The sequence below is a fragment of the Mauremys mutica genome, chromosome 1, assembly GCF_020497125.1.
Source record: "Mauremys mutica isolate MM-2020 ecotype Southern chromosome 1, ASM2049712v1, whole genome shotgun sequence".
NCBI lineage: Eukaryota > Metazoa > Chordata > Testudines > Geoemydidae > Mauremys > Mauremys mutica.
In genome coordinates, this window is record NC_059072.1 from 44,098,347 (window position 1) to 44,123,226 (window position 24,880).

At 39.5% G+C, this 24,880-nt stretch overlaps 1 protein-coding gene across 1 annotated transcript in view; it reads right to left on the minus strand.

The window, feature by feature from the left end:
- The window catches only part of PTPRZ1 (protein tyrosine phosphatase receptor type Z1), a 202,398-nt gene that overhangs the window by 47,829 nt on the left and 129,689 nt on the right, over positions 1 to 24,880 (minus strand). The window contains exons 9-12 of the mRNA XM_045002201.1: positions 14,781 to 14,965; positions 13,663 to 13,789; positions 6,770 to 6,813; positions 1,085 to 4,658 (exon numbers count right to left, since the gene is read on the minus strand). Coding sequence (XP_044858136.1) covers positions 1,085 to 4,658; positions 6,770 to 6,813; positions 13,663 to 13,789; positions 14,781 to 14,965 — 3,930 coding nt within the window. The remainder of the gene's footprint in view (positions 1 to 1,084; positions 4,659 to 6,769; positions 6,814 to 13,662; positions 13,790 to 14,780; positions 14,966 to 24,880) is intronic.

Sequence of the window (24,880 nt, forward strand, 5' to 3'; positions counted from 1 at the left end):
TAACAAATTTATCTGATTGTATATTTGCAAGATTAGACCTAAGATTTTTGCATACTTTAAAGATACCATTAGTTGGATGACACTGCCCTCTAGAGAGATTATAAATATGTGATGGAAGTTCAGTTTTTTAACATATTTCCTACATTATCAAATTAACCTTGAATATTTCAAATAAGTACACATATTGATGGTTCTGATTTTACACTTAGATTTCAACAAATACGACAAATAGGCAATACAAGTTAATTTCTTGATCATTTTGAGTTTTTCACAACAGAACTTTTTAAAGCCTTTGCTTTAAATTTTATCAAGATCTTATAAATGTATGGTCCAATTCTGCCACCCATACTCAGGCTGAGAATGTTACTCCACAAATAGCTAATTGGCATCAGTAGAGCTGAACAAAGAGAAAGGCAAGCACCGCAGAATATAGCCCGTAGCGATTTTAGAAATGAGCAAATCTAGGAGGAAATTTCTGTATGTTACTGAAATTTAAAAATATGAGAAGCAATAAAAATGAAAACAATTTTTTACAAGCTAAAACCAGTCAGAACTAGGTTGAAACATTTTTTACCTTGCTCAGTTCATCTTGAAGATTACAAAATAAAAAAGTATTGCCATAATAAAATCATAATTTTAAGACTCTTTCATTCAGAACTTTAGAATCTTGCAGTGAGCTTTCCTCTGAAAAAGTGATATTTACCCCTGTGCAAATGGCTTAAGTCCCATTTAACCTTTAAAGAGCAAAAAGTCACACTTTGGGGACCTCTGTGCATAACTTCCATTGACTGTACAAACATACCCAAGAGCAGCATTTGGACCTTAATACTACAGCGTATTTCAGTTGTAGTTGTGAGTAATCAGAAGTTGCATTTACAGCAGAACTGTTGCAATGCTTATGTTCCCTGTTCCACAGCATTTCCTTAATCAAACTGACTGACCCATTAAGTTCTTCCGTCACTGAAATATCTGTAGCAATTCTCACGAGTCTCCTATATATTGGTGTTAAGATATTTTTTCATTTTCAGTGGCAGAAGAATGTCACAGCTATACATGTTATGCATTAGATTGATCCACAACTAACCTGCCTCAGAAATGTTGAATACTGGTGAGTGACCACTAGTTACAGATGGTGCTGATGACTGTGATGATCCAGGAGTTAAATCTGAGTTACCTGCTTCAATTGCCCCCTCAGCGTCTCTCTCATTAAGGTCAGGAAAACTGAAATCTGTTGAAGTCTCATTATCATTAAGGCTATCTGAGGTACCTTGACCTGAGCCACTTTCTTCATCACTGGTAAAAACAGCCCAAGATTTAGACTCTGGTGTGTTTTGCAATGGGATACTAAGAGTCTGAATACGGTTTTCCCATATTGTTGGATCGTTGTGCTTCTTAGGTATCAGTGCTGCCAATGTTGGTATTGATGGATAATTATGTCTGTCCATACCATGACTTATCTGACTGTCTGATGCAGCAGTTGTAATTTTCTTTTCTTCTTCTTCAGATTTCTCAGAATATGAATGGATAATTAGGTTACTCTGATCCTTTATATTGTTTACCTGTGTATTCTGTTCATCTACTACCTTTTCCTGAGTTTCTCTATGGGAAGTGCATGTGATACAATTACTTACAGGTAAACCATCATCATACTCATCATAATCATCATCAATTACAGGATGCCACAAATTAGTATCAGAATTGGCACTGGGGACCAACCCAGAGGATGTTTGAGAGGGAACCAGCAACTTGGTTAGGGTTCTAAGGCCCTCACTGCTGGGAGAAATAGCCATAACAGAAATATACACGTTTGGTAAAGGAAAGGCATGATGAGCAGATACATGAGAATCAGAAACAACTGCAGGCACATGAACAGAAACATCAGCACTGGTAGAACTTGAGAAAAAAATGGGAACCTCATTTCTTTGAGAAACACTTGAAGAAATATGGCTGTTTAGAAGAGTGGGAATATTTGGTAATATGTCAATTGTTAAGGCAGGAGTAGCCACTCTGTTCACTGCCTTGGGGGAAAAGGCATTTGTATTTTCTAAACTGGTTGACTGGAATGAAACATCACTACTGTACAATGAAGGAGCAACCTGGTGATTATCTTCATTGTTAACCAAACTGGATAAAACATATTCCTCACTTCCATAAGAGCCAGTTAAACCTTGAAATGATGTTCTGGGCTTACTAGAGGTGTGGGGAAACATGTCAACAACTGAAGGTGCAGATGTAGAATGCAACATTGTTTTATTTGTAGCAGAATCTGGTGCCATCTGATAGAATATTTGGTCAAATGTAGAACTATCTTTATAAACCCTGGAGTGTTCAACCAATATTGGATCACTAGGCACAGTTGCAGCTGTTTTAAGCAGAGTGCCATCATCAGAGGCTTGAAAGGAGGTTTGTAGTAATGCTTCATTATTTAATGGAGCTGAGGTCTCATAAGAGTACTGCTGTGTTGAAGGAGACAATATTTTGCTAGAAGCAGGGACAGAGACAGCTTGATCTGAGATTGCACTAAGCATAGGTTTAAGCAAAGTGTCATCAAAGGCTGGAGATGTAACATGCAAAGGCTGAACAGAAAAGTAATTTTCTGAAAGTTTACTAATATCATAATCAAAAATCTTAGTAGAGGGAAAAGCAAGAGAGACTGGAAGGATTCCCTTTGTGCTAGAAACAGGAAGTGGGATATCTTGCAAAGACGTAGTCTGCTTAATTACATCATTGTTAGAAACATATGTAGGAAGTTCAGGCATCACTGTACTTTCAGCATGGGAAGCCACTTCACTGAAAGAAGAAATTTGCAGTTCTTTCTCATCTCCATATATTACATCACTTTTGTGAAGTGTCTTATTAACATCACTAAACTCATATGTTGCATATGTAAATTCACCTATAGAATCAGATGAAGAAACTTTAAGTGTGGCCAGAGCATCTGTATCAGGCAAAAGGGACTCACTACCAGAGTACGGTTCAGACCAATCCATATCACTAGATAGAGCGCGTGTAGGCAGCAGCAAAGTATCAGCTTGTGGTATTACAGAAGAAGGCTTATGCACCAGTACATTGTTATAGCTGCTAAATAGGGGACCCTGATGAAATACGCCAACAGAATCATGCACATATTCTGCAGAGTCATAAGAAACAGTAAAAGTTTGGAGAGAGCCCACATTACTAGACAAAGCATAAGTAAGTTCAGACATTGTAGACAGTGCATGCATATTTAAATCACTGCTGGATGGTTCAACTTGAGTAAACATGTGAGTTCTATTATGACCAAATATCAATGTCTCTGAAGCAGCATGTGTAGTCTGATGTGACATCACATCAGAATATTGAGCAAGGCTTGACTGTATTAAAGTATCACCCTCAGCCAATGTCAAAGAAGCATGCAGGGACACCTTATCACTTGCAACAGCTGGAGTAACTTGTGGAAACATTTGAGAAACTGTATACAGATGGTGAAACATTTTACTACTGAAGGAAGCAGAGGAAAATGTAAGCAAAGGTACATCACCATAGGAAGACAGGGTGGGTTCAAATGACACATCAACACTGGGAAATACAGGTGTAGCATGCAAGGTCACATCACTACCTGATGTAGCAGGGGTAGTGTTGAGCATCTGAGTGTCAAACAATAAAGGGGTGACTAGAGGAAACACTTCACTACTGTAGGAAGGTTGAAGAGGTATCTCACCATTATATACTGGTTGAGTTGTCTGAGAGAGTACCTCACTGGCAACAGAAGCAGAGCCATATTCTCCAGAGCTTGAAGAGATAGAATGAGGTGATAATTCAGTAGGGGAGAAAGCAAAATTAGAATAATGTAGCAATTCTATATCCGCATCTGAAGTATCTTGTGATATCACTGGACCACTGGAATAGGGCACTGTAGCTGGCTTTGATCCCTCAACATAAGCATCAGTATAACTAGTCTGAAATAACAGCTCACTATCCAATGGAACATCAGATCTAGGTGCCAAATCTGTTGCATTTTGAAACCACAACTTTCCATCAACAGAAGGAGTACTCTCTGCAGATTCTTCCGCACCTGAGGGTGCTACATCTTCTGAAACATTTTTTACATCGCCTTGTGAATCAATATCATGTTTGCTTATTTCTGGGCTTCCAGAATGAAGGATGTCTTCCTGGGATGCTTCCTCAGTGACAAATTGCATAGCAGAGGTAGTAGGAATGGAACCCCGAGAGGTGTATACATCCTGATAAGGCTTAAAAGTTGACAATGAAATATCTTCCTCACTACCACCAGTAGCAGATATGCTTGTTGGTTCAGTGCCAGAAGAAATGTAAATGTATTCTTCGTCAATACCTTTAGTGGAGTCAGTGACTTGCAGGGGGATTCCAATAATAGTTTGAGATTCCAAAGAAGCATCTTCTTCTTCATCTGATGTTTCAATAGTAGGTTGGGAAGTAGGGTAAAAAATTGCTTTGAAAACATCATCCTTTCCATGTGATCCTTCCTCTCTTGTTAAGTATCTGTTTGTTTTAGCTTCATTGAATTTTGTCCCCATTTTCTCTTGACTATAGCTAGACGTAGTCACCTGGAATTCTTTTTTCCTTATTTTATTTAGAGTACTATCAGTGCTAGGAATCACTGCAATTTCTTCATCCACCTCTTTCTCTTCAACTTCCTCCTTTGGAAAGAAAACAACATACTCAAAGTTTACTAAGAGTGTTTATGGATAAAACAGGAAAACTCAGGGTACATACTGCAATACATTTGCCTGTGTCCATAAATTATAACAGACAAAATGGCAGGTAACCAATGAAATGGCTATTGAACTTAATAATAAAATGGCTTTAGTTACAAAAACATTCATCTCATTTTTTTTCTTGAAACCATAAATTTGTAATACTGACAAAAGAACCACAGATCCCTCTACCTTCTTAAACATTGTGCTCCTGCTACCTGTGACTCACTGTTAGAGAGAGAGAGAAAAACCTCTCAACTGTGTTTTGTACACCTAACTCTATCATTGTACAGTAATAATAAAAAAATTAAACACAGAATGTTTTTTATTTGTAGTGTCTCAAAGATATGCATTAATATTCTTTGATATCAGTTCAAGTGTCATTGCAACATAACAGAAGATCATCTTTTTCTTCTTTCTTGCCATTTCCCTATTTGGAGTTGGTGACTTTTATAGCCTTCTTTCAAAACTCATGATTGTATACCTGGCTGTTGTGCAAATTGATCTTTCTAAGGTCCGTTGATATCTAATCTTTGGCCTCCCCCTTAGTCATCTTCCATTCATGATAATTGCCAGGGCCATCCAATATTACAGAAGATACTTTAAAACATTTACGTTCTGCTTTCAAATAATTTAATCTTCATAGTTACTCCAAACAGGATGTTAGGGTTTAGGATTTTAAAGGTCAACATGACCCTGAGACAGTTAAAAGCAATTTCATAGGCAATATCTCACATACCACACACTGAAATTCATGTTGCAGACATCTTAGTAACTGTTTAGTGAAGACAATTCAAAGTATTTCTGCAGAAATGTATGTTAGAGCTTTGCATTAGGTTCTGAAAATCTATTTCTTAAGGTCAACTCCCCTAGTCTTTATGCAGTCCTAAATCAGGCAAAATCACAATTAAAATTAACTAACATCCTGATATCATGTTGATGGGTGCAATATAAATACTTAGATAAAGAGTTTAAATAAATATAGATAAATGGATTGAAAAAATGGGTAATTGGATAAATAGATTTGATAGTTTGGATGAATTGGTACAGAGATGGAAAGATAGATATGGGCCATTTCTCTCTCTATTTAACTGACTAGGATTTACCCCTTGGTGAGAATAATATGCACATATTATGAAACAGTAAAACAGATGTTCTGAATGACCCCTTGATGCTAACACATGTTATAGAGGTATAGGCCACATTACAAAAATTATTTTACAGTCTATTAAAAATTGTACTGGGACTCTTTCATATTCCTCTGTTTGTATGCCAGCTACCTTAGTTGCCAAAAATACAACTGTGCTAGATCAGAGGGAGTTATGAAAACATCTAAAATTGTATAAAACACAGTTACATTATTATAAAATATGGTTAATACATCAAAATATCATTACTTATGTTCAAGGGGTGGAATTATCACCCTATTGAAATGAATGGAAGTTTTGCCATTGACTTCAATGGAGCGAGGATTTCACCCAGTTTTTCTGGCCAGGTTTACAAAGGTATTTAGGCGCCCAAAGCTGCAGATAGGCATCTAGTGAAAAGAACAAAAGTGCCTAAGCAGGTCAGGCACTTAACTTCCATGGCCCATCCAGGATTAGATGAGTGCTGGGATCCTTCTGGAAACTGAGAATCTCTCTCATTCTCAATAGTATAAAACTGCCATTTCTAGCATTACAGAGAAGCAAGGCATTGGACTTCAAAGTCATTACATTTTTATGTACAGAAAACCTGTCACTAGCCCAAAGCTGAATCTTGCCTGAGGCAGGTGTAACTGGGGAAGGGGAGGCAATTCCACATTTTGGGGAGGAAGAAAAAACATTTCTTTGGCAGGTGGATTTTTTAAATTGTACTTTTTTGAAGCCGCTCAAGCATCTAGAACGTAGAGTAATTCCCAGCGGATATGCATTAGTGGGCAAAGTGTAGGTGATATGGTTAAAAGTACAGGCTAAATTCAACTCTGCAAATTATCCCAGTTGATCACCTCCATTTATGTGGAGTGTGTTATATATTATTTGAAACGCTTGTGTGAAAATGAATGAATACAATACCTCATATTCTTCAGTTTCATTCAGTTCAGGAAAGAGGTCAATTTCTATGAAACAAAAAGGTGCATTATATTATCCACTGTTTTAAGCTCACAGATTTTTTGATTTTGCAAGACACAATGTTATACTTTTCATGGTTAGTTTAGAAATGATAGACCAAAAGATGTTATTTAAGCTGTATTACAATCACAGGTCATGACAATGTTATAATCATTTTCTAACCAGGGCTGTATTAACCAATAAACCCATTAGGCTGAGGTCTGAGATGATTTTGGAGGTGCTATCTGCAGAAGCTGCCAAGCAGCTGCACGGAGGAGTAGCAGTGAGGGAAACAATGGGACTCAACAACTGGCTGGCAATTTAGCTGCAACATTACTGAGGGGCTGAGGGGTGCAGCTGCCGCTGCCTGTCTGCACAGAGGAACAGCATCCAGGCCCATGGTGATGAGACTGAACAGGTAGGCTTGGAACTGATGGGGAGGGAGGCAGATAGGAAAAAAGTACTAGGTGAAGAATGCTCCAGGCACAGAAGCTGGGAATAGGCCTACTCAGCCCAGGTAGAAAGACACTTGCTAGCACCGCTCAAGCTAGTGCATTAAAAATAAGTGTGGATGTTGCAGCAGTGGTGGCAGCTCAGGCTAGCCACCAAAGTCCAAGCTTATCTGACCACCTGGTCTGAACCCAAGCTGTGCCACTGTCACAATGTCCACACTGCTATTTCAGTGTGCTGGTGTTAGTCTTTCTACCTGGGCAGGGAGGCATGCTCCCAGATGCAGTGTAGACACACCCTTTGGAGTAAAAGATAGAGGCTTAGGTGTGGCTTATGCCCAGATCTTCAGCAGTACCAGTGTTAAACTTCCATTGATCTGGACCTTATCTGCCTCACTTATGGGCCAGAGATAGTCATCTCTCTCCATTCAGGAGTCTCAGCCATTAATTCTCTGCTGGAATTAGGTGCCTAAACTAGGTCATGCCCTAGCAGCCAAATGCAGATCTCAAAAACCAGAGAAAATAAGACCCCAGAATAACCCAGTGTTTAGAGCTTTTATGTGGTAGACCCAGGTTCAGATCCCTGCTCTGCCTGATTTGAAATAGGGACTTGAATCCACATTCTAGATGAATGCCCTAGCCAACTGGCTGTTCTGGGGTAGATCTCACTAACCTCCCTGGTTCTACTTTGAAGAAATAATTAAATGTTAATTGAAGCAGAGACTCCACATTTTCCATATCCCATGTGAGTATGCTAATCACTGGGCTACTGAGTCAGACTCTCTCTCTCTATTGCCTGCCCAATGGATAGTTGATTATTAATTAGGGTTCCATCACACTAACAAGCTAAAATATTTATATTGATAAGTTGTAGAATGTAAAAAAATGAAATGATCAATTCTTCATGAAAGCATTTTATAAGTAGCAACTATTGAATTAAATACTTGGCATATTAACAAAATACAGAAAAAAAGTTATCTTACCTCTGTGTTTCTGAAGGCTAGAAGGCTGGGGGGAGGGGGGGGAAAGATGATGATATTCCCTGGCTTCTCAATGATTTCTGTTTAAATTTTTAGATAGTGTTTTCAAAATTCTTAATACTGTAGCCTGGTAACATACATTATGTGGTCAACAGACTCTTAAAAACAGCCTTTCATTAAAAAGAAATATGATTATTTTTGTTGTTAGGGTTAATTTAGTCTTCAAATAATAAAAATGAATACCCGGTATATTCTTTCAGATTTCATGTTTTCTACAATATCTATGTTATCTTTTGAACTTTATCTAGAAGAAAAACTAATGCAGTGATAATACAAATGGATGTAAAATACCTCTACAAACTTTATTTACTACAAGGAAAACTGTAAAAGGTTTCAATATCCACTGTTTCAACCAGAATGAAACTACAATTTCATCCTGATGTTTCCATGGAAACTCTCTCGATTAGATGGTAACAAAATAAATCTATTTGCCAGCAACATTTAATTACTCAGTTATTGTGGTTTTGCTAATCTTAATACTGTGTTCTTGAACCAATAATATATATATAAGTAATATGGTACCATTTCCCAGCACAGAAATAAAACTCAGAGGGAGGTTAACAAACAAGGTACAGTATGTTTGATTTTTTGTATAACTGCAAATTGGTTATTCTATAGCTTAGGTTTTATTGGAAAAGTTCAAACCTTAAATTTATTAGAAAGGCTTCAAGTGAATACATATAATACTGTAGTTTAATGATTCCTGCAGAAACGATAGAATAAGGACAAAAGGAAAATGTGATATCTAAATATTTCCCTATATTTAAATTCAGCTCAACTCCTAAAAACATCCCCCCATAACAATGTGTTCCATAATTTTACAATAATATTCGCAGAGTAAATTATCTTCAGTTCTATACTACAATACATAATAAATGACACTGCAAGAACACAAGTAAAACCATTTTTGCTACATTTAAAAGAAATATCTATTATCTTTTCATCATTCATCAGCATAAGAATCACAAAAGCCCTCCTAAAGTGAAATATTTCAGATACCCTTATTGTTCTTTATGAAGAAAATCTCTCACAAAGACATTGCATAAAAAGGCCCTCACAAAGAACTGATGCTAGCCTGAGCTGCCAAGTAGGAGACAAAAGTTTGAGATTTATATCCCTTCATGTTGTTTTTATGAAAAACTTCAGTTGACTTCCTCACGCAGAACAAGGGGAGGATACGTATTTAGTCCAGTGGTTCTCAACTTATTTATCATTGTGGGTTGCATAGCAGCCCACAATGTGTTATGTGGGCTCCAGGGGTCGGGTGGCAGGGCAGCAGCAGCCCAGACTCTGACCCTGAACCCCAGACCCCTGCCATGTGGGGCTGGTGGGCTGCCTGCCCCGGACTCCCAACCCTGCAGGGCCGGATGGGAGCCCCAGAGGTTGGGGCCGGTTGGCTGCCTGCCCTGGATCCTAGACCCCTGCTGTGCGGGGCTGGGCAGCTGCCTGGAGCTTGTGGGGCCGGGCGGCAGTCCCAGACATCCGACCCTGCGGGGCCGACCGGGAGCCCCGGACCCCTTTGGCATGGCTGTCCCGGACCTCTGCCACGTGAGGCTGGGTGGCTGCCCCGGAGCTTGCCTGGCCAGGCAGCAGCTCCAGACCCAGGACTCCTAACACCACGGGGCCAGCTGGACCCCATCACACCCTGGACCCCATCACGCGGGCCGGCCTTAACGCACAGCTGAGCTGGGCCGCATTTATGCACCTATAGTATCAAACTTTCATAACTATACAAATGTTATTTAAAGAGTGAAACACATGCATTTAGGTCACCATTCAGAAACCACTTCCAAAAGCAAATAATCAGATTATAAATAATGGTTGAGATATTGTCAAAGCTGGCTATGCCATTTAGCCATGCAAGTCCCATTAATTTTAATGGTAGTTGTGTGGCTAAATCTCCTACTTGAGTTTGAAAATGTTAACCATTAAGAATAAATATTGATAAAGCACCCCAAGACCCAAAGACCCTTTCTGACTAGCCATAAGCTTACTGGAAACTATGTGTGTATATATATATATATATATATATATATATATATATATATACACACACACACACAGTATCACACGTTTTAAAATTCCACAGTTCTAAATAAAAAACAATATAGGAACAAATAAGGAGAAAATGGTACAGTTCTTCTCACAAACGTAATAGACTAGTATTGTAGTTCTCATGAAGGCATGTGGGCCCTCAGTGGATTGCAGAGCTCTTCTGGAGAGTCCACAGATTGTAATGTGTCTTAGAACCCAGCAGTGCAGGGCTGAAGTTGGAAGAGGACCTGGCCCATGACAGGATATTTCCTCTTATGTAATAGGCCTAGAGAATGAGAAGTTTCACTCTGGTCGGTCGATCATCTGTGCTCTGCAGAACCCTTAGTGGTGGTTCGCAGAATTAAATGTTTTGAAAGGGTGGTGGCAGGCTATGAAAGGGTCTCTCTCTTACAAAATAGACAGCATAATGGAAAACCAAGAACAAATGAGTGGTAGCGGGTGTTGAGTAAATGAAAATATATAGTACAGTAGTACTAAAACAGCCCTTATATTAAAAATATGCAGTCCAAGGGTGAAATTCAACCCCAAGCAGAGGGCCCATGCAAAGTCTTTTGCATCACTTAAGGTCCACTTAAGCTTTTAACATGAAATTTAAATTGTTCAGATGGTATTGCAGTGAATTTCATCCTAACTGGGCTGACATACTCAGAATAAGTCTTGAATATAAAAGTTATACTGAATTTGAGTCAATTTTGTTTCAGGTCTTCATGGGTGAAGATAATGGTTTTTTTTTCAGAAGCAGGAGTTCTGGGAAATATTTTGATCTTATTACTGTGAACCCCATTTTATACCATCATCTATAAAGCAGATCACAAAATCAGTTTTGGTATTATATTTGGCATGTGAAAGTTTGTATGAACACATCTCTTTCTCTGACTAATTAGATACATACTTTCTCATGTCTCTGTTATTTAATATTTTCAGCACAGTTCATTCAAATGCAACTGATTAAATAAATAAATTGAAGTTACAAGTGAATGAACATTTTCTTTAGCATGTTACCATGTTCCCACTCTGTATGGATGTAAGATGACATTTACAAGACTAGGGAATAGTGTATATTCATATTAATGATACTGACTACATATGAGGGATTTTATACCTCTCTTTCATTGTAGAGTTTCATAATTCAATCATTTTTGCATATGAAACTGTGAAAGTAGACAGTGAAATATGTACAGAGATTGTTTTAATCTCCTCTTCACATTTTTTCTTTAAAATGGGGAAATGATAAACTTATATTTAGGAATTTATTTTAATGTAACGTTAAGGTTACCATTTTAAAAGCTCAAAAGCAATACAATGTAAAAATCAAGTTCTTATCATAACATTAATTGTTCATGCTGCATATAGGTACGTTTTTTTATTACTACTTATGAAGCAGATCCTTAATTTCTTATTCCTCACTCAAAGAGTTTTCCTTGCAAAAAAATGGAGTAAGAACCTTAAGCCTTGACTCTATGCTGATAAATGTAACATACAATGGATCAGTTTCTGCCCTCAGATATGCACACAAAATTCCAAATGACGTCTGTGTGTGTTTTATAGATGTAATGAAGAGTGAAATTAGTTTCTACAGTAAGTATGTGCAATGTAAGGGCCGCACTCCTGCTCCCCCTGAAGTTAAAGGCAAAATTATCACTGACCTCCGTGAGAGAATCACAGGGTTCAAATTTACTATGAGAATCTTAGCTTGTGAGTATTTAAAGCTGTAATGTTTGTGTTGTACCAAAGTAAGTTTATGTATTGGGTTAAACATTGTTTAATTGTGGAAACCGCATGAATGGTTGGCTTCAATCCAAATGGAGTCATACTGGAATCGAGGCCCTGATCCTTTAAAAGGTATCTGCCAATGAGGTGCCTTGCCAATGGGACTTGGGACAGGAATAAGGATCTGTGCTTGTGGATTCTTGGCATAATTGGGGCTCACATTGCTTCAAGCTACCGGCTGGTATAGTCGTGTGTCTAGACTTTGGGTGGATGTCTGTGGATAGAGTTCCCTCTCATGTGATTTCTGAAGCACAAGTTGGGAAAACTCTGCTGGAGAGACGTAAGGAAATCCAATATCAAGGAGTTACAGATAGGATACAAACTCAAGTGAAATGCCAATTACATTGACAGAACCTCTCCTCAGAGAAATACAGAGTACAAAGGCTCTGACAAATATTAGCATAATAAGACCTAGGAAACACAGTCCTCTAAACATGTTGTCTTTGAAAGACAGGTTGGATATGCCTTGGAAACTTTTGTGTTTTAACAAAAAATGTCGCAACATAAAACAACATCTTATGCTCATATATCTTTACTTTCACACAGTTCATGGTAACAAGCAGAAAAAAGAAAATACTTATATTCTCTATCAGTAGTGGTTCTCTTAACATTATGGGCCAAACTGGGCTCTCAGGTACATCGCTGTACCTCCTCTGACTTAACTGGAGTTGCATAGGTAAGTGTAACTGAGGGGAGAATTCCAGCCTGGTAACCCAGAATTAAAAACAACAACAATCTAATCCATATGATAAGCAAAACTGGGGTGTGTGAGTATGCTAAAGACCATTATGGACTGACCCTATAATCAAGACACACACAGTCCAACCCAACAGCTGCTAAAGTCAATGGAAGGTTCCCACTGACTTCCATGGGAACTGGATCAAGCCCTAAATCTTCCACTGACTTTAAGGAATGACTGAAGGACAAGGACAAGCCTCTCTATTTTGGTTTAAAATTACCTATCATTTACTTACAGACAGAGGAGTTAAATCTGGCTTTGAAATCAACAAGATTTGATTGTTAGCCCTTTTGATTTTCACAATCCAACATTAAGAAGCAAGGGAATTCCATCACCACATATACTTTGAAATCAAACTCCAAGTACTCATATGTAATAAAATTTCAAAATCAATTGAGATATGAATTTTTAATATATATTAGCTCTTTTATTTTGTTTGCTTTACATTTTTATCACGTGGATTAATTTTAGGAGGCAGAAGGATGCAACTGAAACAATTCCAAAATGGCTTTACTTCCCAAAGGTTTATTGTTCAAAATCATTCATATGAACTGTAAGCATGTTCACTTTTTCAATATATTTTTATAGTTAAAAAAATCAACATAAAATGCTCATGTTTAAAGAAACACATGACAGAATAAAAGTCATCTCATTAAACAAATTTAAGGTTAACTACAATGATTTTGAAATTCCATTTTAATGTACTTTGATAGTCAAGCATTTTTAACTGGTTTGCAAGCAAACTATTTATCTGAACACAGATTTTTAGCTAAAAGTTACTACTGTGCTCAAAAGAACACTTACCTGGATCATCTAAAGGCATATCAACAATGACTTGATCACTGTATTTTCCATATAGACCATTAGTGCAAACCGCAACTATCTGAAGAACATAACTTGTATTGGACAGCAGATTATTTAGAATAGCTCCCTAAAAGAAAAATCATGTTTAATCACATAAATGTGAATTTTAGCATATTTTTTGAAAATATTCGATTTTTTTTTAGAACAGTGTTTTCTCATATGAGAGACAAGGTGGGTGAGGTAATAGCTTTTATTGGACTAACTTCCGCTGGTGAAAGAGACAAGCTTTTTGAGCTACACAGAGCTTATAAGAGCTCAAAAAAGCTTGTCTTTTTCACCAACAGAAGTTGGTCCAATAAAAGATATTACCTCACCCACTTTGTCTCTCTAATATCCTGGGACCAACACAGCTACAACAACACTGCAAACAACAATAGAAGATATCAACATTTTCTCACATGAAACATCATTTTTACATTTTATAGCCAGAAAAACAGGCATAAAACTTTAATCAATGAATTTTGTGAAATGTTCTAATGGCAGGCGATTGAATAACTGGAGAGAGTACATTTTTCTACGTTGAATATTAGTTTTAGATTCTAATATTCCTTGTGAAGTTTATGCAGCTTCAAAGGGGGTGAATGTAATTGTTTGTGCTGGTAAAGCACCATCATATTATAAATCAGTGCATCAATATAGTAATCACAGATGGATCATTGTTCAGATGCTGAATTTTTCATTAGTTACCTGTGTACAACATCCTACACATCAAAGATCATTGGGGCAGAGGCTCTTACTGCATGAAGAAAGTGTCTTGTGACTAACAAGATCTGAGTTTGACACCACAGCAATAGTTATTTCAAGGTATTACAGACAAATAGGAACACCAGTTTTAGAAATTAGAACTGGAGGTGATGGTAGCTCTCTCTCATATAGCCTTTTTTTTTTCCATTTTTCTCTGGCTGTATAGCCAATGATACAAGCAGAGTTTCTATGAGCAGCAGCCAAAGACATTAGTTCTAGCTGGATCAGCTCCCTGACATAATCCTTCAGAATAATTCTTTGTAAGTGCTTTACCACCACCACTTTTGTATGAAACTTGAAGAGTTTACAGTTACCAAGTCCTGATACCCATCTGTCAGAAACTCATGTTTAGTCTGGTCTTCTCCATCCAATTGCTGATAAAAGACAGCAAATCTCTCAATCATGGCATCATAAACAACTCGAGGTCTTTCCCATATAACAAGAAGGCTGGTATAGTTCTTTGGATCGGCTTTGACGTTTTCCGGTTCTGAGCTGCAAACTAAAAACAGCATAATATTTATAAACAGCATAATGGATTCTGAGCACTGAGGGTGTGGTCTAATTCTCATGGAAACTGGCATAAGTCTATCCATTGATTTTCATGGGAGTTGGATCAGTCCCTAAAATTCTAAACCATGTAAATCTAAACTACCAAAGATCTACTTATGTCACCACTGTGTTTGGGTTGTTTTCCAATTAGTGGAAGTGGAATTTTTCCTTTCTTTTTAATATTATCTAAAAGAATGAAGAGATATTGATACATTTTGAGTTTTCACATTTTGATAAAGGTTCATATCAAGTTCCATGAAAATTAGAGAACAACATTCTTTTTGATTTGTGTTAGAACTGCTTATTGGTCAAAAATACTGGTATACCCAGAAGGGTACATTTTATTTCTTTGTAATCATGCAAGTGACAAAATGGAAGTGTAAAGGTTCTTAAGTATGTGTCTCAGGAAAAAAAAGTCTCTAGTAGTCTGTGCTTTCATGAATCTGTGAAAGAGGAAGCCATTAAAGTAGGAGGAACTATGCATTGCCTTGACAATATCTGCATTTTAGGACATGTTTTGTAATAGATTTTTACAATCAATAGCGGTATTTTTACAAATTATTATGAATGTACTACTCAACAGTAAGAATATTAATAATAATGGCTGAGATCTTCAAAGGAGCCTAGCAGAGTGTGGTGTCCAAGCCCCACAAGACGAAATGGAATATAGGCGCCTGTCTTACTCTGGCTTCTTTTAAAATTCCAGCCAATAGTATCTTCCATTTACTTAGCAGTTTTCATCAGAGGATGAAACAATTCCTAACTGCCAACGGAAATGATTAGTCCTCACAACACACTTCTTGAGGTAGGTAAATATCATGCTCATTTTACAGATTGGACAACTGAAGACAAACTTGCATAAAATACCTAGGGTGAAATCCTAGCTTTATTGAGGTCAATGGAAGGTTTTGTTGTTGACTTCAATGAAGTTAAGATTTCACCTCTAGATTTTTAAAAGTGGACTCTAATTTTAGGTCCCTTAATATTTTTTAGGTGTCTAAAACTGAAACTTGTGGTCAGGTTTGAAAATTTGGGTCATAGTCACTTGTTCAAAAGTCAAGTGTTGGGGGTCACATGGTACCCATGAAGAAGATGGCTGCTTAGTCCTGGACCTCCTCATTCCCCACATATCTATTGTTTCTAATAATTACTTTTCTAGCAAATTAGCAATAAGTTTCTGTGATAAAAGTTTACATTAATCCCCTAAATAAACTGTTGAATATGGATTCCAATGGAAAAAAATGAGAGGCAACAAAAGACCCGAGGAGCTGAAGGAGGAGACCACAAGGCCACCACAGAACGTAGCCGAACATATTGCAGCACTCAAAGAATTCCTCAGAGACCGACTGGATTCAGAAGATATTTGTGGCCTCTCGAAAGATGCAAGCCATGTAAAATCCCAAATGGCTCACTTAGAAAATGAGCTACAAAAGACAGTCATTGAAACCTGCGAAATTAAAGAAGAAACTGCCTCCTTAAATCTTAGACTACACAAACTGGAAGAAAACCAGGATGACTTAGAAACTAGACCTCAAAGAAACAACCATCACTTCTTGGGGACTATTGAGGGTCAAGAGGAGAAGGATATTATCAACTTTCTTCAGAAGCTGCTCCCTGATATATTTAAATTGGACCCCCAGCCGTCCCCATTAAATATTGAAAGGGCTCATCAAATGCCTGGTACTAGAAGGCAAAAGTCTGAAAAGCCCAGACCCATCATCTTCAAGCTGCTGAAGTTCAGTGATAAAGTAATGTTAATGAATACTGCCAGAAAAGCTCAAACCCTTATGTACAAAGGCCACAAAAGGTCTCTTTTTCCTGACTTCTCAGATGAGCTTAACAACAAGAGGGCTGCATTCAGTGGCATAAAGCAAATTCCAAGGACGATCATAAAGTACCCATCCACCTTCACTATGGATTTAGCAGGCTGCACATGATTTTGCAAAACCCCCTCTGAAGCTTGGCAGACATTTCAAAGACTGAGGCCTGGTCTACACTACGGAGTTAGGTCAAATTTAGCCAGGTTAGGTTGATTTAAAAATGACTATGTCCACACAACCAACCCCGTTCCGTCGACCTAAAGGGCTCTTAAAATCGACTTCTGTCTCCTCCCCAGCGCTAAAATTGACCTTGCTGGGTCGAATTTGGGCTAGTGCAGATGCAAATCGATGGTATTGGCCTCTGGGAGCTATCCCAGAGTGCTCCATTGTGACCGCTCTGGACAGCACTTTCAACTCCGATGCACTAGCCAGGTACACAGGAAAAGCCCCGGGAACTTCTGAATTTCATTTCCTGTTTGGTCAGCGTGGCGAACTCAGCAGCACAGGTGACTATACAGTCCCCCCAGAATCGCAGACAAGCTCCAGCATGGACTGAAAGGGAGACACTGGATCTGATTGCTGTATGGGGAGAAGCATCTGTAGAGGCTGAACTCCGATCAAAAAGAAGAAATGCAAATATATTAGCCAAAATCTCACAGGGCACAGTGGAGAGAGCCTACAACAGGGACACACAGCTGTGCCGCATGAAAGTTAAGGAGCTCAGGCAAGCTTACCAAAAGAAAAAGGAGGCAAATGGTCACTCTATGATCAGATGCATGGCATTCTAGGGGGGAACCCTACCGCTATCCCACCACTGTCCGTGGACACCTGCAAGGGGAGAGTCTCACGCAACAGGGAGGAGGATTTTGTGGAGGAGGAGGAGGAGAATGCGCAGCAGGCAAGCGGTGAATCCGTTCTTCCTGGCAGCCAGGACCTTTTCATCACTCTGGAGCCAATATCCTCCCAAGATGGGATCCCTGACCCTGAAGCTGGATAAGGCACCTCTGGTGAGTGCACATTTGTAACTACAGTACAGGGTTTAAAAGCAATTGTGTTTAATGTTTGATTTGCCCTGAAGAATTGGGATGCATTCACGGCCAGTACAGCTACTGGAAAAGTCTGTTCACATGTCTGGGGATGGAGCGGGTATCCTCCAGGGACATCTCCATGAAGCTCTCCTGGAGGTACTCTGAAAGCCTTTGCAGAAGGTTTCTTGGGAGGGCTGCCTTTTTTCATCCTCCAGGGTAGGACACTTTACCGCACCAAGGCAGTAGCAAGTATTCTGGAATCATTGCAGCACAAAGCATGGCAACTATTGGTCCTGGGTTTTGGTCGCATTCAAGCAACATTCGGTCTTTATCTTTCTATGTTAGCCTCAGTAGAGTGATCTCATTCATGGTCACCTGGTTGAAATGGGGGAATTTTTGTAAGGGAACAGTAAAAGGACCCCATTCATGCTGGGCTGTTTGCGCTTGGCTAAAAGGGATCGTTCCAGAGAATAGCAATGTGGCAGGGGGAGGGGAGAAGGGATCATCCCAGAGAATAGCCACATGGTGGGGTGGGGGGAGGGGTGTGCTGCACATCCACCCCAAAACCGAAGCCTCTCCTTTTAAATGTGAAACCCAACTCATTGCTTGCTCTGGGAAAGGAGGGCGCTGCAGTATGAAAACATTCCCACAGGTTATGAAGGTGGAAGAAGCCAATCCCACATACCAAAAGGCTTACCATGGCTGCCTGGAAACCAAATTCTGTTGCTCAGCCATGTGTGATGTGTCACCATACCGGCAGGCACTCAATATAAAAGGCAAAATGTGACCTTGTACCTAAAGCACATGTGCTGTCTGCTGTGAATTTCTTGATTCACTGTGAAAGAGTCTCCCTTTTGTTCTCAGAAATGTATCATCTTAAATTTTACTCTCTCTTTTTATCTACCCCCAAGTGCAAATCTGTCTACACTCCCCCTATCATCTCCATCCCTGAGATTATCGCAGATTAGAAGGCGATGACATGTTTTCCGAGCTCATGCAGTCCTCACGCACTGATAGGGCACAGCTGAATGCATGGAGGCATTCAGTGGCAGAGGCCAGGAAAGAATTAAGTGAGCACGAAGAGCGGAGGCAGGACGTGATGCTGAGGCTAATGGGGGAGCAAAACGGACATGATGAAGCGTCTGTTGGGGGGGTAAATGGACACGATGAAGCATCTCTTGGAGTTGCAGGAAAGCCAACAAGAGCACAGACCCCCCCTGCATCCACTGTATAACCGCATGCCCTCCTCCCCATGTTCCATAGCCTCCTCACCCAGACGCCCAAGAACGCACGGGGGGAGGATCTGGGCACCCAGCCATTCCACTCCAGAGGATGGCCCAAGCAACAGAAGGCTGTCATTCAAACAGTTTGATTTTTAGTGTGGCTACAATAAACAATGTGGCCTTGTCCTTCCCTCCTCCCCCACCCCACCCAGGCTACCTTGTCCGTTATCTCATTTTCCCCCCCAATTAATAAAGAAAGAATGCATGGTTTCAAAACAATAGTTATTTTATTTCAAAGAGGGGAGGGTGGTTGGCTTACAGAAAATTAAAATCAACAAAGGGGGTGGGTTTGCATCAAGGAGAAACACACACAACTGTCACACCGAAGCCTGGCCCGTCATGAAACTGGTTTTCAAAGCCTCTCTGATGCGCAGCAGACCTAGCTGTGCTCTTCTAATCACCCTGGTGTCTGGCTGCTCAAAATCAGATGCCAGATGATTTGCCTCAACCTCCCACCCCACCATAAACGTCTCCCCCTTACCTTCACAGATATTATGGAGCACACAGAAAGCAGCAATAACAATGGGAATGTTGGTTGTGCTGAGGTCTGACCTAGTCAGCAAATAGCGCCAGTGAGCTTTTAAATGTGCAAAGGCACATTCTACCACCATTCTGCACTTGCTCAGCCTATAGTTGAACTGCTCCTTACTACTGTCCAGGCTGCCTATGTACGGCTTCATGAGCCATGGGAGCTAGGGGTAGGCTGGGTCACCAAGGATAACTACTGGCATCTCAACATCCCCAGCAGTAATTTTCTAGTCTGGGAAGTAAATCCCTTCTTGCAGCTGCTCAAACAGCCCGGAGTTCCTAAAGATGTGAGCGTCATGCACCTTTCCCGGCCATCCCATGTTGATGTCAGTGAAACATCCCTTGTGATCCATCAGTGCTTGCAACACCATTGAGAAGTACCCCTGGCGGTTTATGTACTGGGTGGCAAGGTGGTCCGGTGCCAAGATGCGGATATGCGTTCCGTCTATCGCCCCACCACAGTTAGGGAACCCCACTGCAGCAAAGCCATCCAGTATGACCTGCACATTTCCCAGAGTCACTACCCTTGATAACAGAACGTCAATGATTGCATGGGCTACTTGGATCACAGCAGGCCCCAAAGTAGACTTGCTCACTCCAAATTGATTCCCGACTGACTGGTAGCAGTCAGGCGTTGCAAGCTTCCGAGGGTTATCGCCACTTGCTTCTCAACTGTCAGGGCAGCTCTCATCTTGGTATTCCTGTGCTTCAGGGTGGGGGAAAGCAACTCACAGAGTTCCAGGAAAGTGGCCTTATGCATGTGAAGGTTTCGCAGCCACTGTGAATCATCCCATACCTGCAACACTATGCGGTCCCACCAGTCTGTGCTTGTTTGCCTGGCCCAAAATCGGCATTCCAGTGTATCAACCAGCCCCACTGCTGCCATGATGTCCCAATTGCCACAGCCCGTGCTTTCAGGAACGTCTGTGTCCACGTCCTCATCAAAATCCTCCTTGTGCTGGCGTCTCTTAGCCAGATTCTGCATATACTCCAGGATAATGCGCGAGGTGTTTACAATGCTCACAACAGCAGTGGCGAGGGTGAGCTGGGCAGGCTCCATACTTGCCATGGTATGGTGTCTGCACGGGTAACCCAGGAAAAAAGGCGCAAAAATGGCAGGCGCCCCTGCCATTGCTTTCATGGAGGGAGGGGCAACTGACGGCATGTACCCCAAACCACCCGCGACAATGTTTTTGCCCCACCAGGCATTGGGAGCTTAACCAGAATTCCAATGGGCAGCGGAGACTACGGGAACTGTGGGATAGCTACCCACAGTGCACCGCTCTGTAAATTGATGCTAGCCACGGTAGTGAGGACACACTCCGCTGACTTAATGCACTTAGAAGGGACATTCGCAATTGACTGTCTAAAATAGATTTCTAAAAATAGACTTCTATAAAATTGACCCAATTACATCGTGTACACAGACCTTGAGACACTAAGCACCATCTACTGACTGAAGTATTATCCACACTAATCATCACAATTTGATAGAGAGAATCATGATATTACGATAGCCACAAGTCCTTGGAACAATCAATACTCCTGACATGTAAAGTAAACTATAACCTAAGCCTTAAATAGCACTAGTTATTCAATTTGTGCAGGGCATTTGACCTAATATGAATATAAATTTGTATATTGTATTTTTCATATTTAGATTTTGTACTAGTTTATATTTGATTTACCAAATCAATTGTAAATTTACATTTGACGAGTGTGTGTATATGTATATCCATATATGTATGTGTATGTATCCATAAAACTTCTGTAGGTGGGTATATATTATACATGTTCTAGACTGTCCAATGGTATTTACAAGATAAAATTTGACTTTAAATATATTTGCATTGGAGATGTTTAGACTATTATTAGATAATATAGGGAGGGAAGAAGGGGATGGAATTGAAGCCATCAGGGATCTGAACATGCCTACGCTGACTTGTTTTAAGTCTTTTACATTTTTTTTGTTTTCTGTTACAAATATATTTTGGAAGACACATGATATTTAACTACATATCTTTTTGTGTTCTTGATACTCTTAGAGGTTCAATTGAAGGCATACATTCATTCATAACTAACCAGTATCTAATATGTATAAATACAGATCATATCGTAGACATGTGGTTTTACAATATCAATGGGGAAATGTGTGTCTTGATGTCTTCATATATAATTTAAAACTTTGTCATGAATTTTCTTAGTGTGTGCTCCTGGAATGCAAAGGTACTTAATCAACCTTCCAAAAGAATTAAAATCCTGAGGTACCTCAGATCAAAAAAGTGCTAAGTAGCTTATTGAAGGAAACTCATCTAGCAGATATAACAGGATCAAGAAGATGGGGGTAGGTGCTGAGTATCATTCATCATTGAATCCTAAGAGCAGAGACACATCCATTGTAATTCATAAAAGTGTAGCTTTTCAATATATACAGTCTTGGTCTGTTTCAACTCAAAAAAGTTAATTCTAGGAAGCATTTACAATCCAAGTGGAGGTAATTCTGAATTTTCCAAAGACATAGCGGACATTCTTTCTAATAATATAGACATTCCTGTAATATTGGGAGGTATCTGGAATAATATGCTAGACAGACATCTGGACTAATCCAATTACATGAGACCCAGTTCTCAAAGCACAATAGGCCAACCCCGCGGCAGCTGGGAGCTTGGGGATTCCCCGGCTCTGGAGTTCTCCCGCCGCCTGGGAGCTGCAGGGTATCCCCGCTATCTGCGGCAGCTTGGAGCTCTGGGGGCTGCCAAAGGTGGCTGGGGTACCCCACAGCTCACAGCCTCCATGGGCAAGCCTTACTCGTGATATGAGAACTGCTTTAATTACTTTAATATTAAAGAAGAAAAAAGATGGTCACAATTGTGATGACTTCTGCCCCATATCTCTATTGAACACAGATTGCAAAATAAATTTAAACATTTTAGCTACATGACTGAACACTATCATCCCAACAATTATACATGCAGATCAGGTTGCTTTCATTAAAGGCACATTGGCTGCTGCTAACACAAGAAAAATTGCTCACTTTATCTAGCAAGCTCAGATGTCTCCACAGAGTTATCTCTAGATGCAGAGAAAGCCTTTGATAAGGTTGAATGGCTTTACCTAATGAATTCTAAATGAATACTAAAAGAATTCAGATTTGGACCAATATTCCTGGATTGGGTCAGGGTATTATACAACTCTCCCCACACTTTACTATCAATTATTTGAATTATTTCCCCCATATTTCAGCTAGAAAGAGGGACACGATAGGACTGTCTTTCCCTGTTTACCCCTCCTTTTTAATCTCTCTTGTAGCACTGGCAATGTACATACATCAGCACTCAGCCACTGAACGTGTGACTGGAAATGGGAGAGAATACAAAATCAATTTATATGTTGATGATATAATAGTACTATTGAAGAATCCTCCTATCATTATTGAATGTAGCTGATATTTTTTGAAAGATCTTTGTTTTTTGCATTAACTGGGATGAATCACAAGCAATGGATATATCCAAAAGACCAGATCCTTCTCAGTTTCAGCATTTTCCATTTCAAATATGAAAGGAAATAACTTATTTAGGTATTAAAATTTGTCCTAATCTTCCTGAAATGGTTTCTATAAATATGGACTATATATTAAAAGAAATGTCCAAGGATGTAGAGAGGTAGTATCTACTCCCTCTGCCCTTACTGGGAACAATAGAAATAGCCAAAATGAATATCTGCCCAAGATTGACTTCTATCATTAGCCTCTTGTCTTTCAAGGGCTCCCACTTGCTCTTTCCTCGAATAAACAGTCTTACCATGCACTTTATATGGGATTAAAAAAATGGCCTCACTTGTCACACAAGACTACAAAAAAAATCCTGGGCAGCTGCAAGGTCCAAGGGTTGCCAGATTTGTATCTATATTATCTAGCATTCCAAATGTGCCCTGTTGTAAGGTGGTTCCCTTCCAGTAGCTGTGTATACACATCAGCCTGGTTTTAAATGGAACAAAGCTTAACTATGTCATTTGGTTCCCTTTCTTCTTTTATATATCTTAAGAGGCTACCCACACCCTTCAGGAAAAGTCCAGACTTTGCATCTACAAGCGGCATTTGCTAATTCTCTTATTGTACCACTAGGACATAACCCATGTCTCAGGATAAAGGCCAACTCGACACAAGACAAATTGAACAGAAAAAGGATTAACAAAAATTAAAGATATAGTACAAGATGATAGACTGACTTCCTTCAATTACATGTGTCAAAATATCAGCTATCCTTGTCTCATAGTTCCTTCTTGCAGCAACTGTCCTCAAGGATTCATGCAAGGATGAGGGGATAATTGGTCTGTTCAACTCTCTCACTTCTAGAAAAACATGTTAAGAAATATGGAATCAAATATGGAATTCATTTTGTAGGAATTTAATAGGTGTCTTAATGCTTTGCACTACCTCCTCAATCTCAATCTCAAAGAAAAATGGGAAAAAGTACTTAGCCATACTGTCACAACAGAAACCTGGGAAGATATCTGGCTTAATGTGAAAGATACTTCAAATTCTTTATCCTTGCGATTCTACCAGAACGAGATATCAAACAGGCAATACTGGACTCCAGAACATTTTTTTAAGGCTAGATTGGCATCACACAGTGCATGCGGGCGTTGCAAACAGCCCCTTGCCAAACCATCCTCTATACCTGTCAAAAATGCATGTATTCTGGAATGCCATATTCAGTGCTCTCTCAAAAACGTTAACTGTTGCTATCTGTCCTTCTCCAAATTTGGGTATTTTAGGGGTGCTGAATGAGTTGATATTACCAGTTAACATTAAGAAATGGATTGCAGTAAATATTTTAGTGGCCAAAAGAGTTATTTTGAGACAATGGAAATCTGCAATTTTCCCCTCATACACAGACTGGCTTAGTGAGCTCCCTAATACTACACTAATGAAAAAAAAATGACTCAGTTTAATAGAAATGCCTGGAAAAAATATGGGGATGTCTGGTCACACATGAAACTATTGCATATTTTTGCAGTTTAGTATATATTAGTCCCTGATACTCATAGGTTATGTTCTTACTTATTTAGTCTCTTTAATCATTGATGCCCTGCATGATTTCTATGTGGGTTCAGATTTTTTGTTTGTTTTTTTCCAGGTTTTGAAAATAATGAGTGTTGAATTGTATTATTTAATATACTATTTCCATCTTGTGCATGTTTTTAT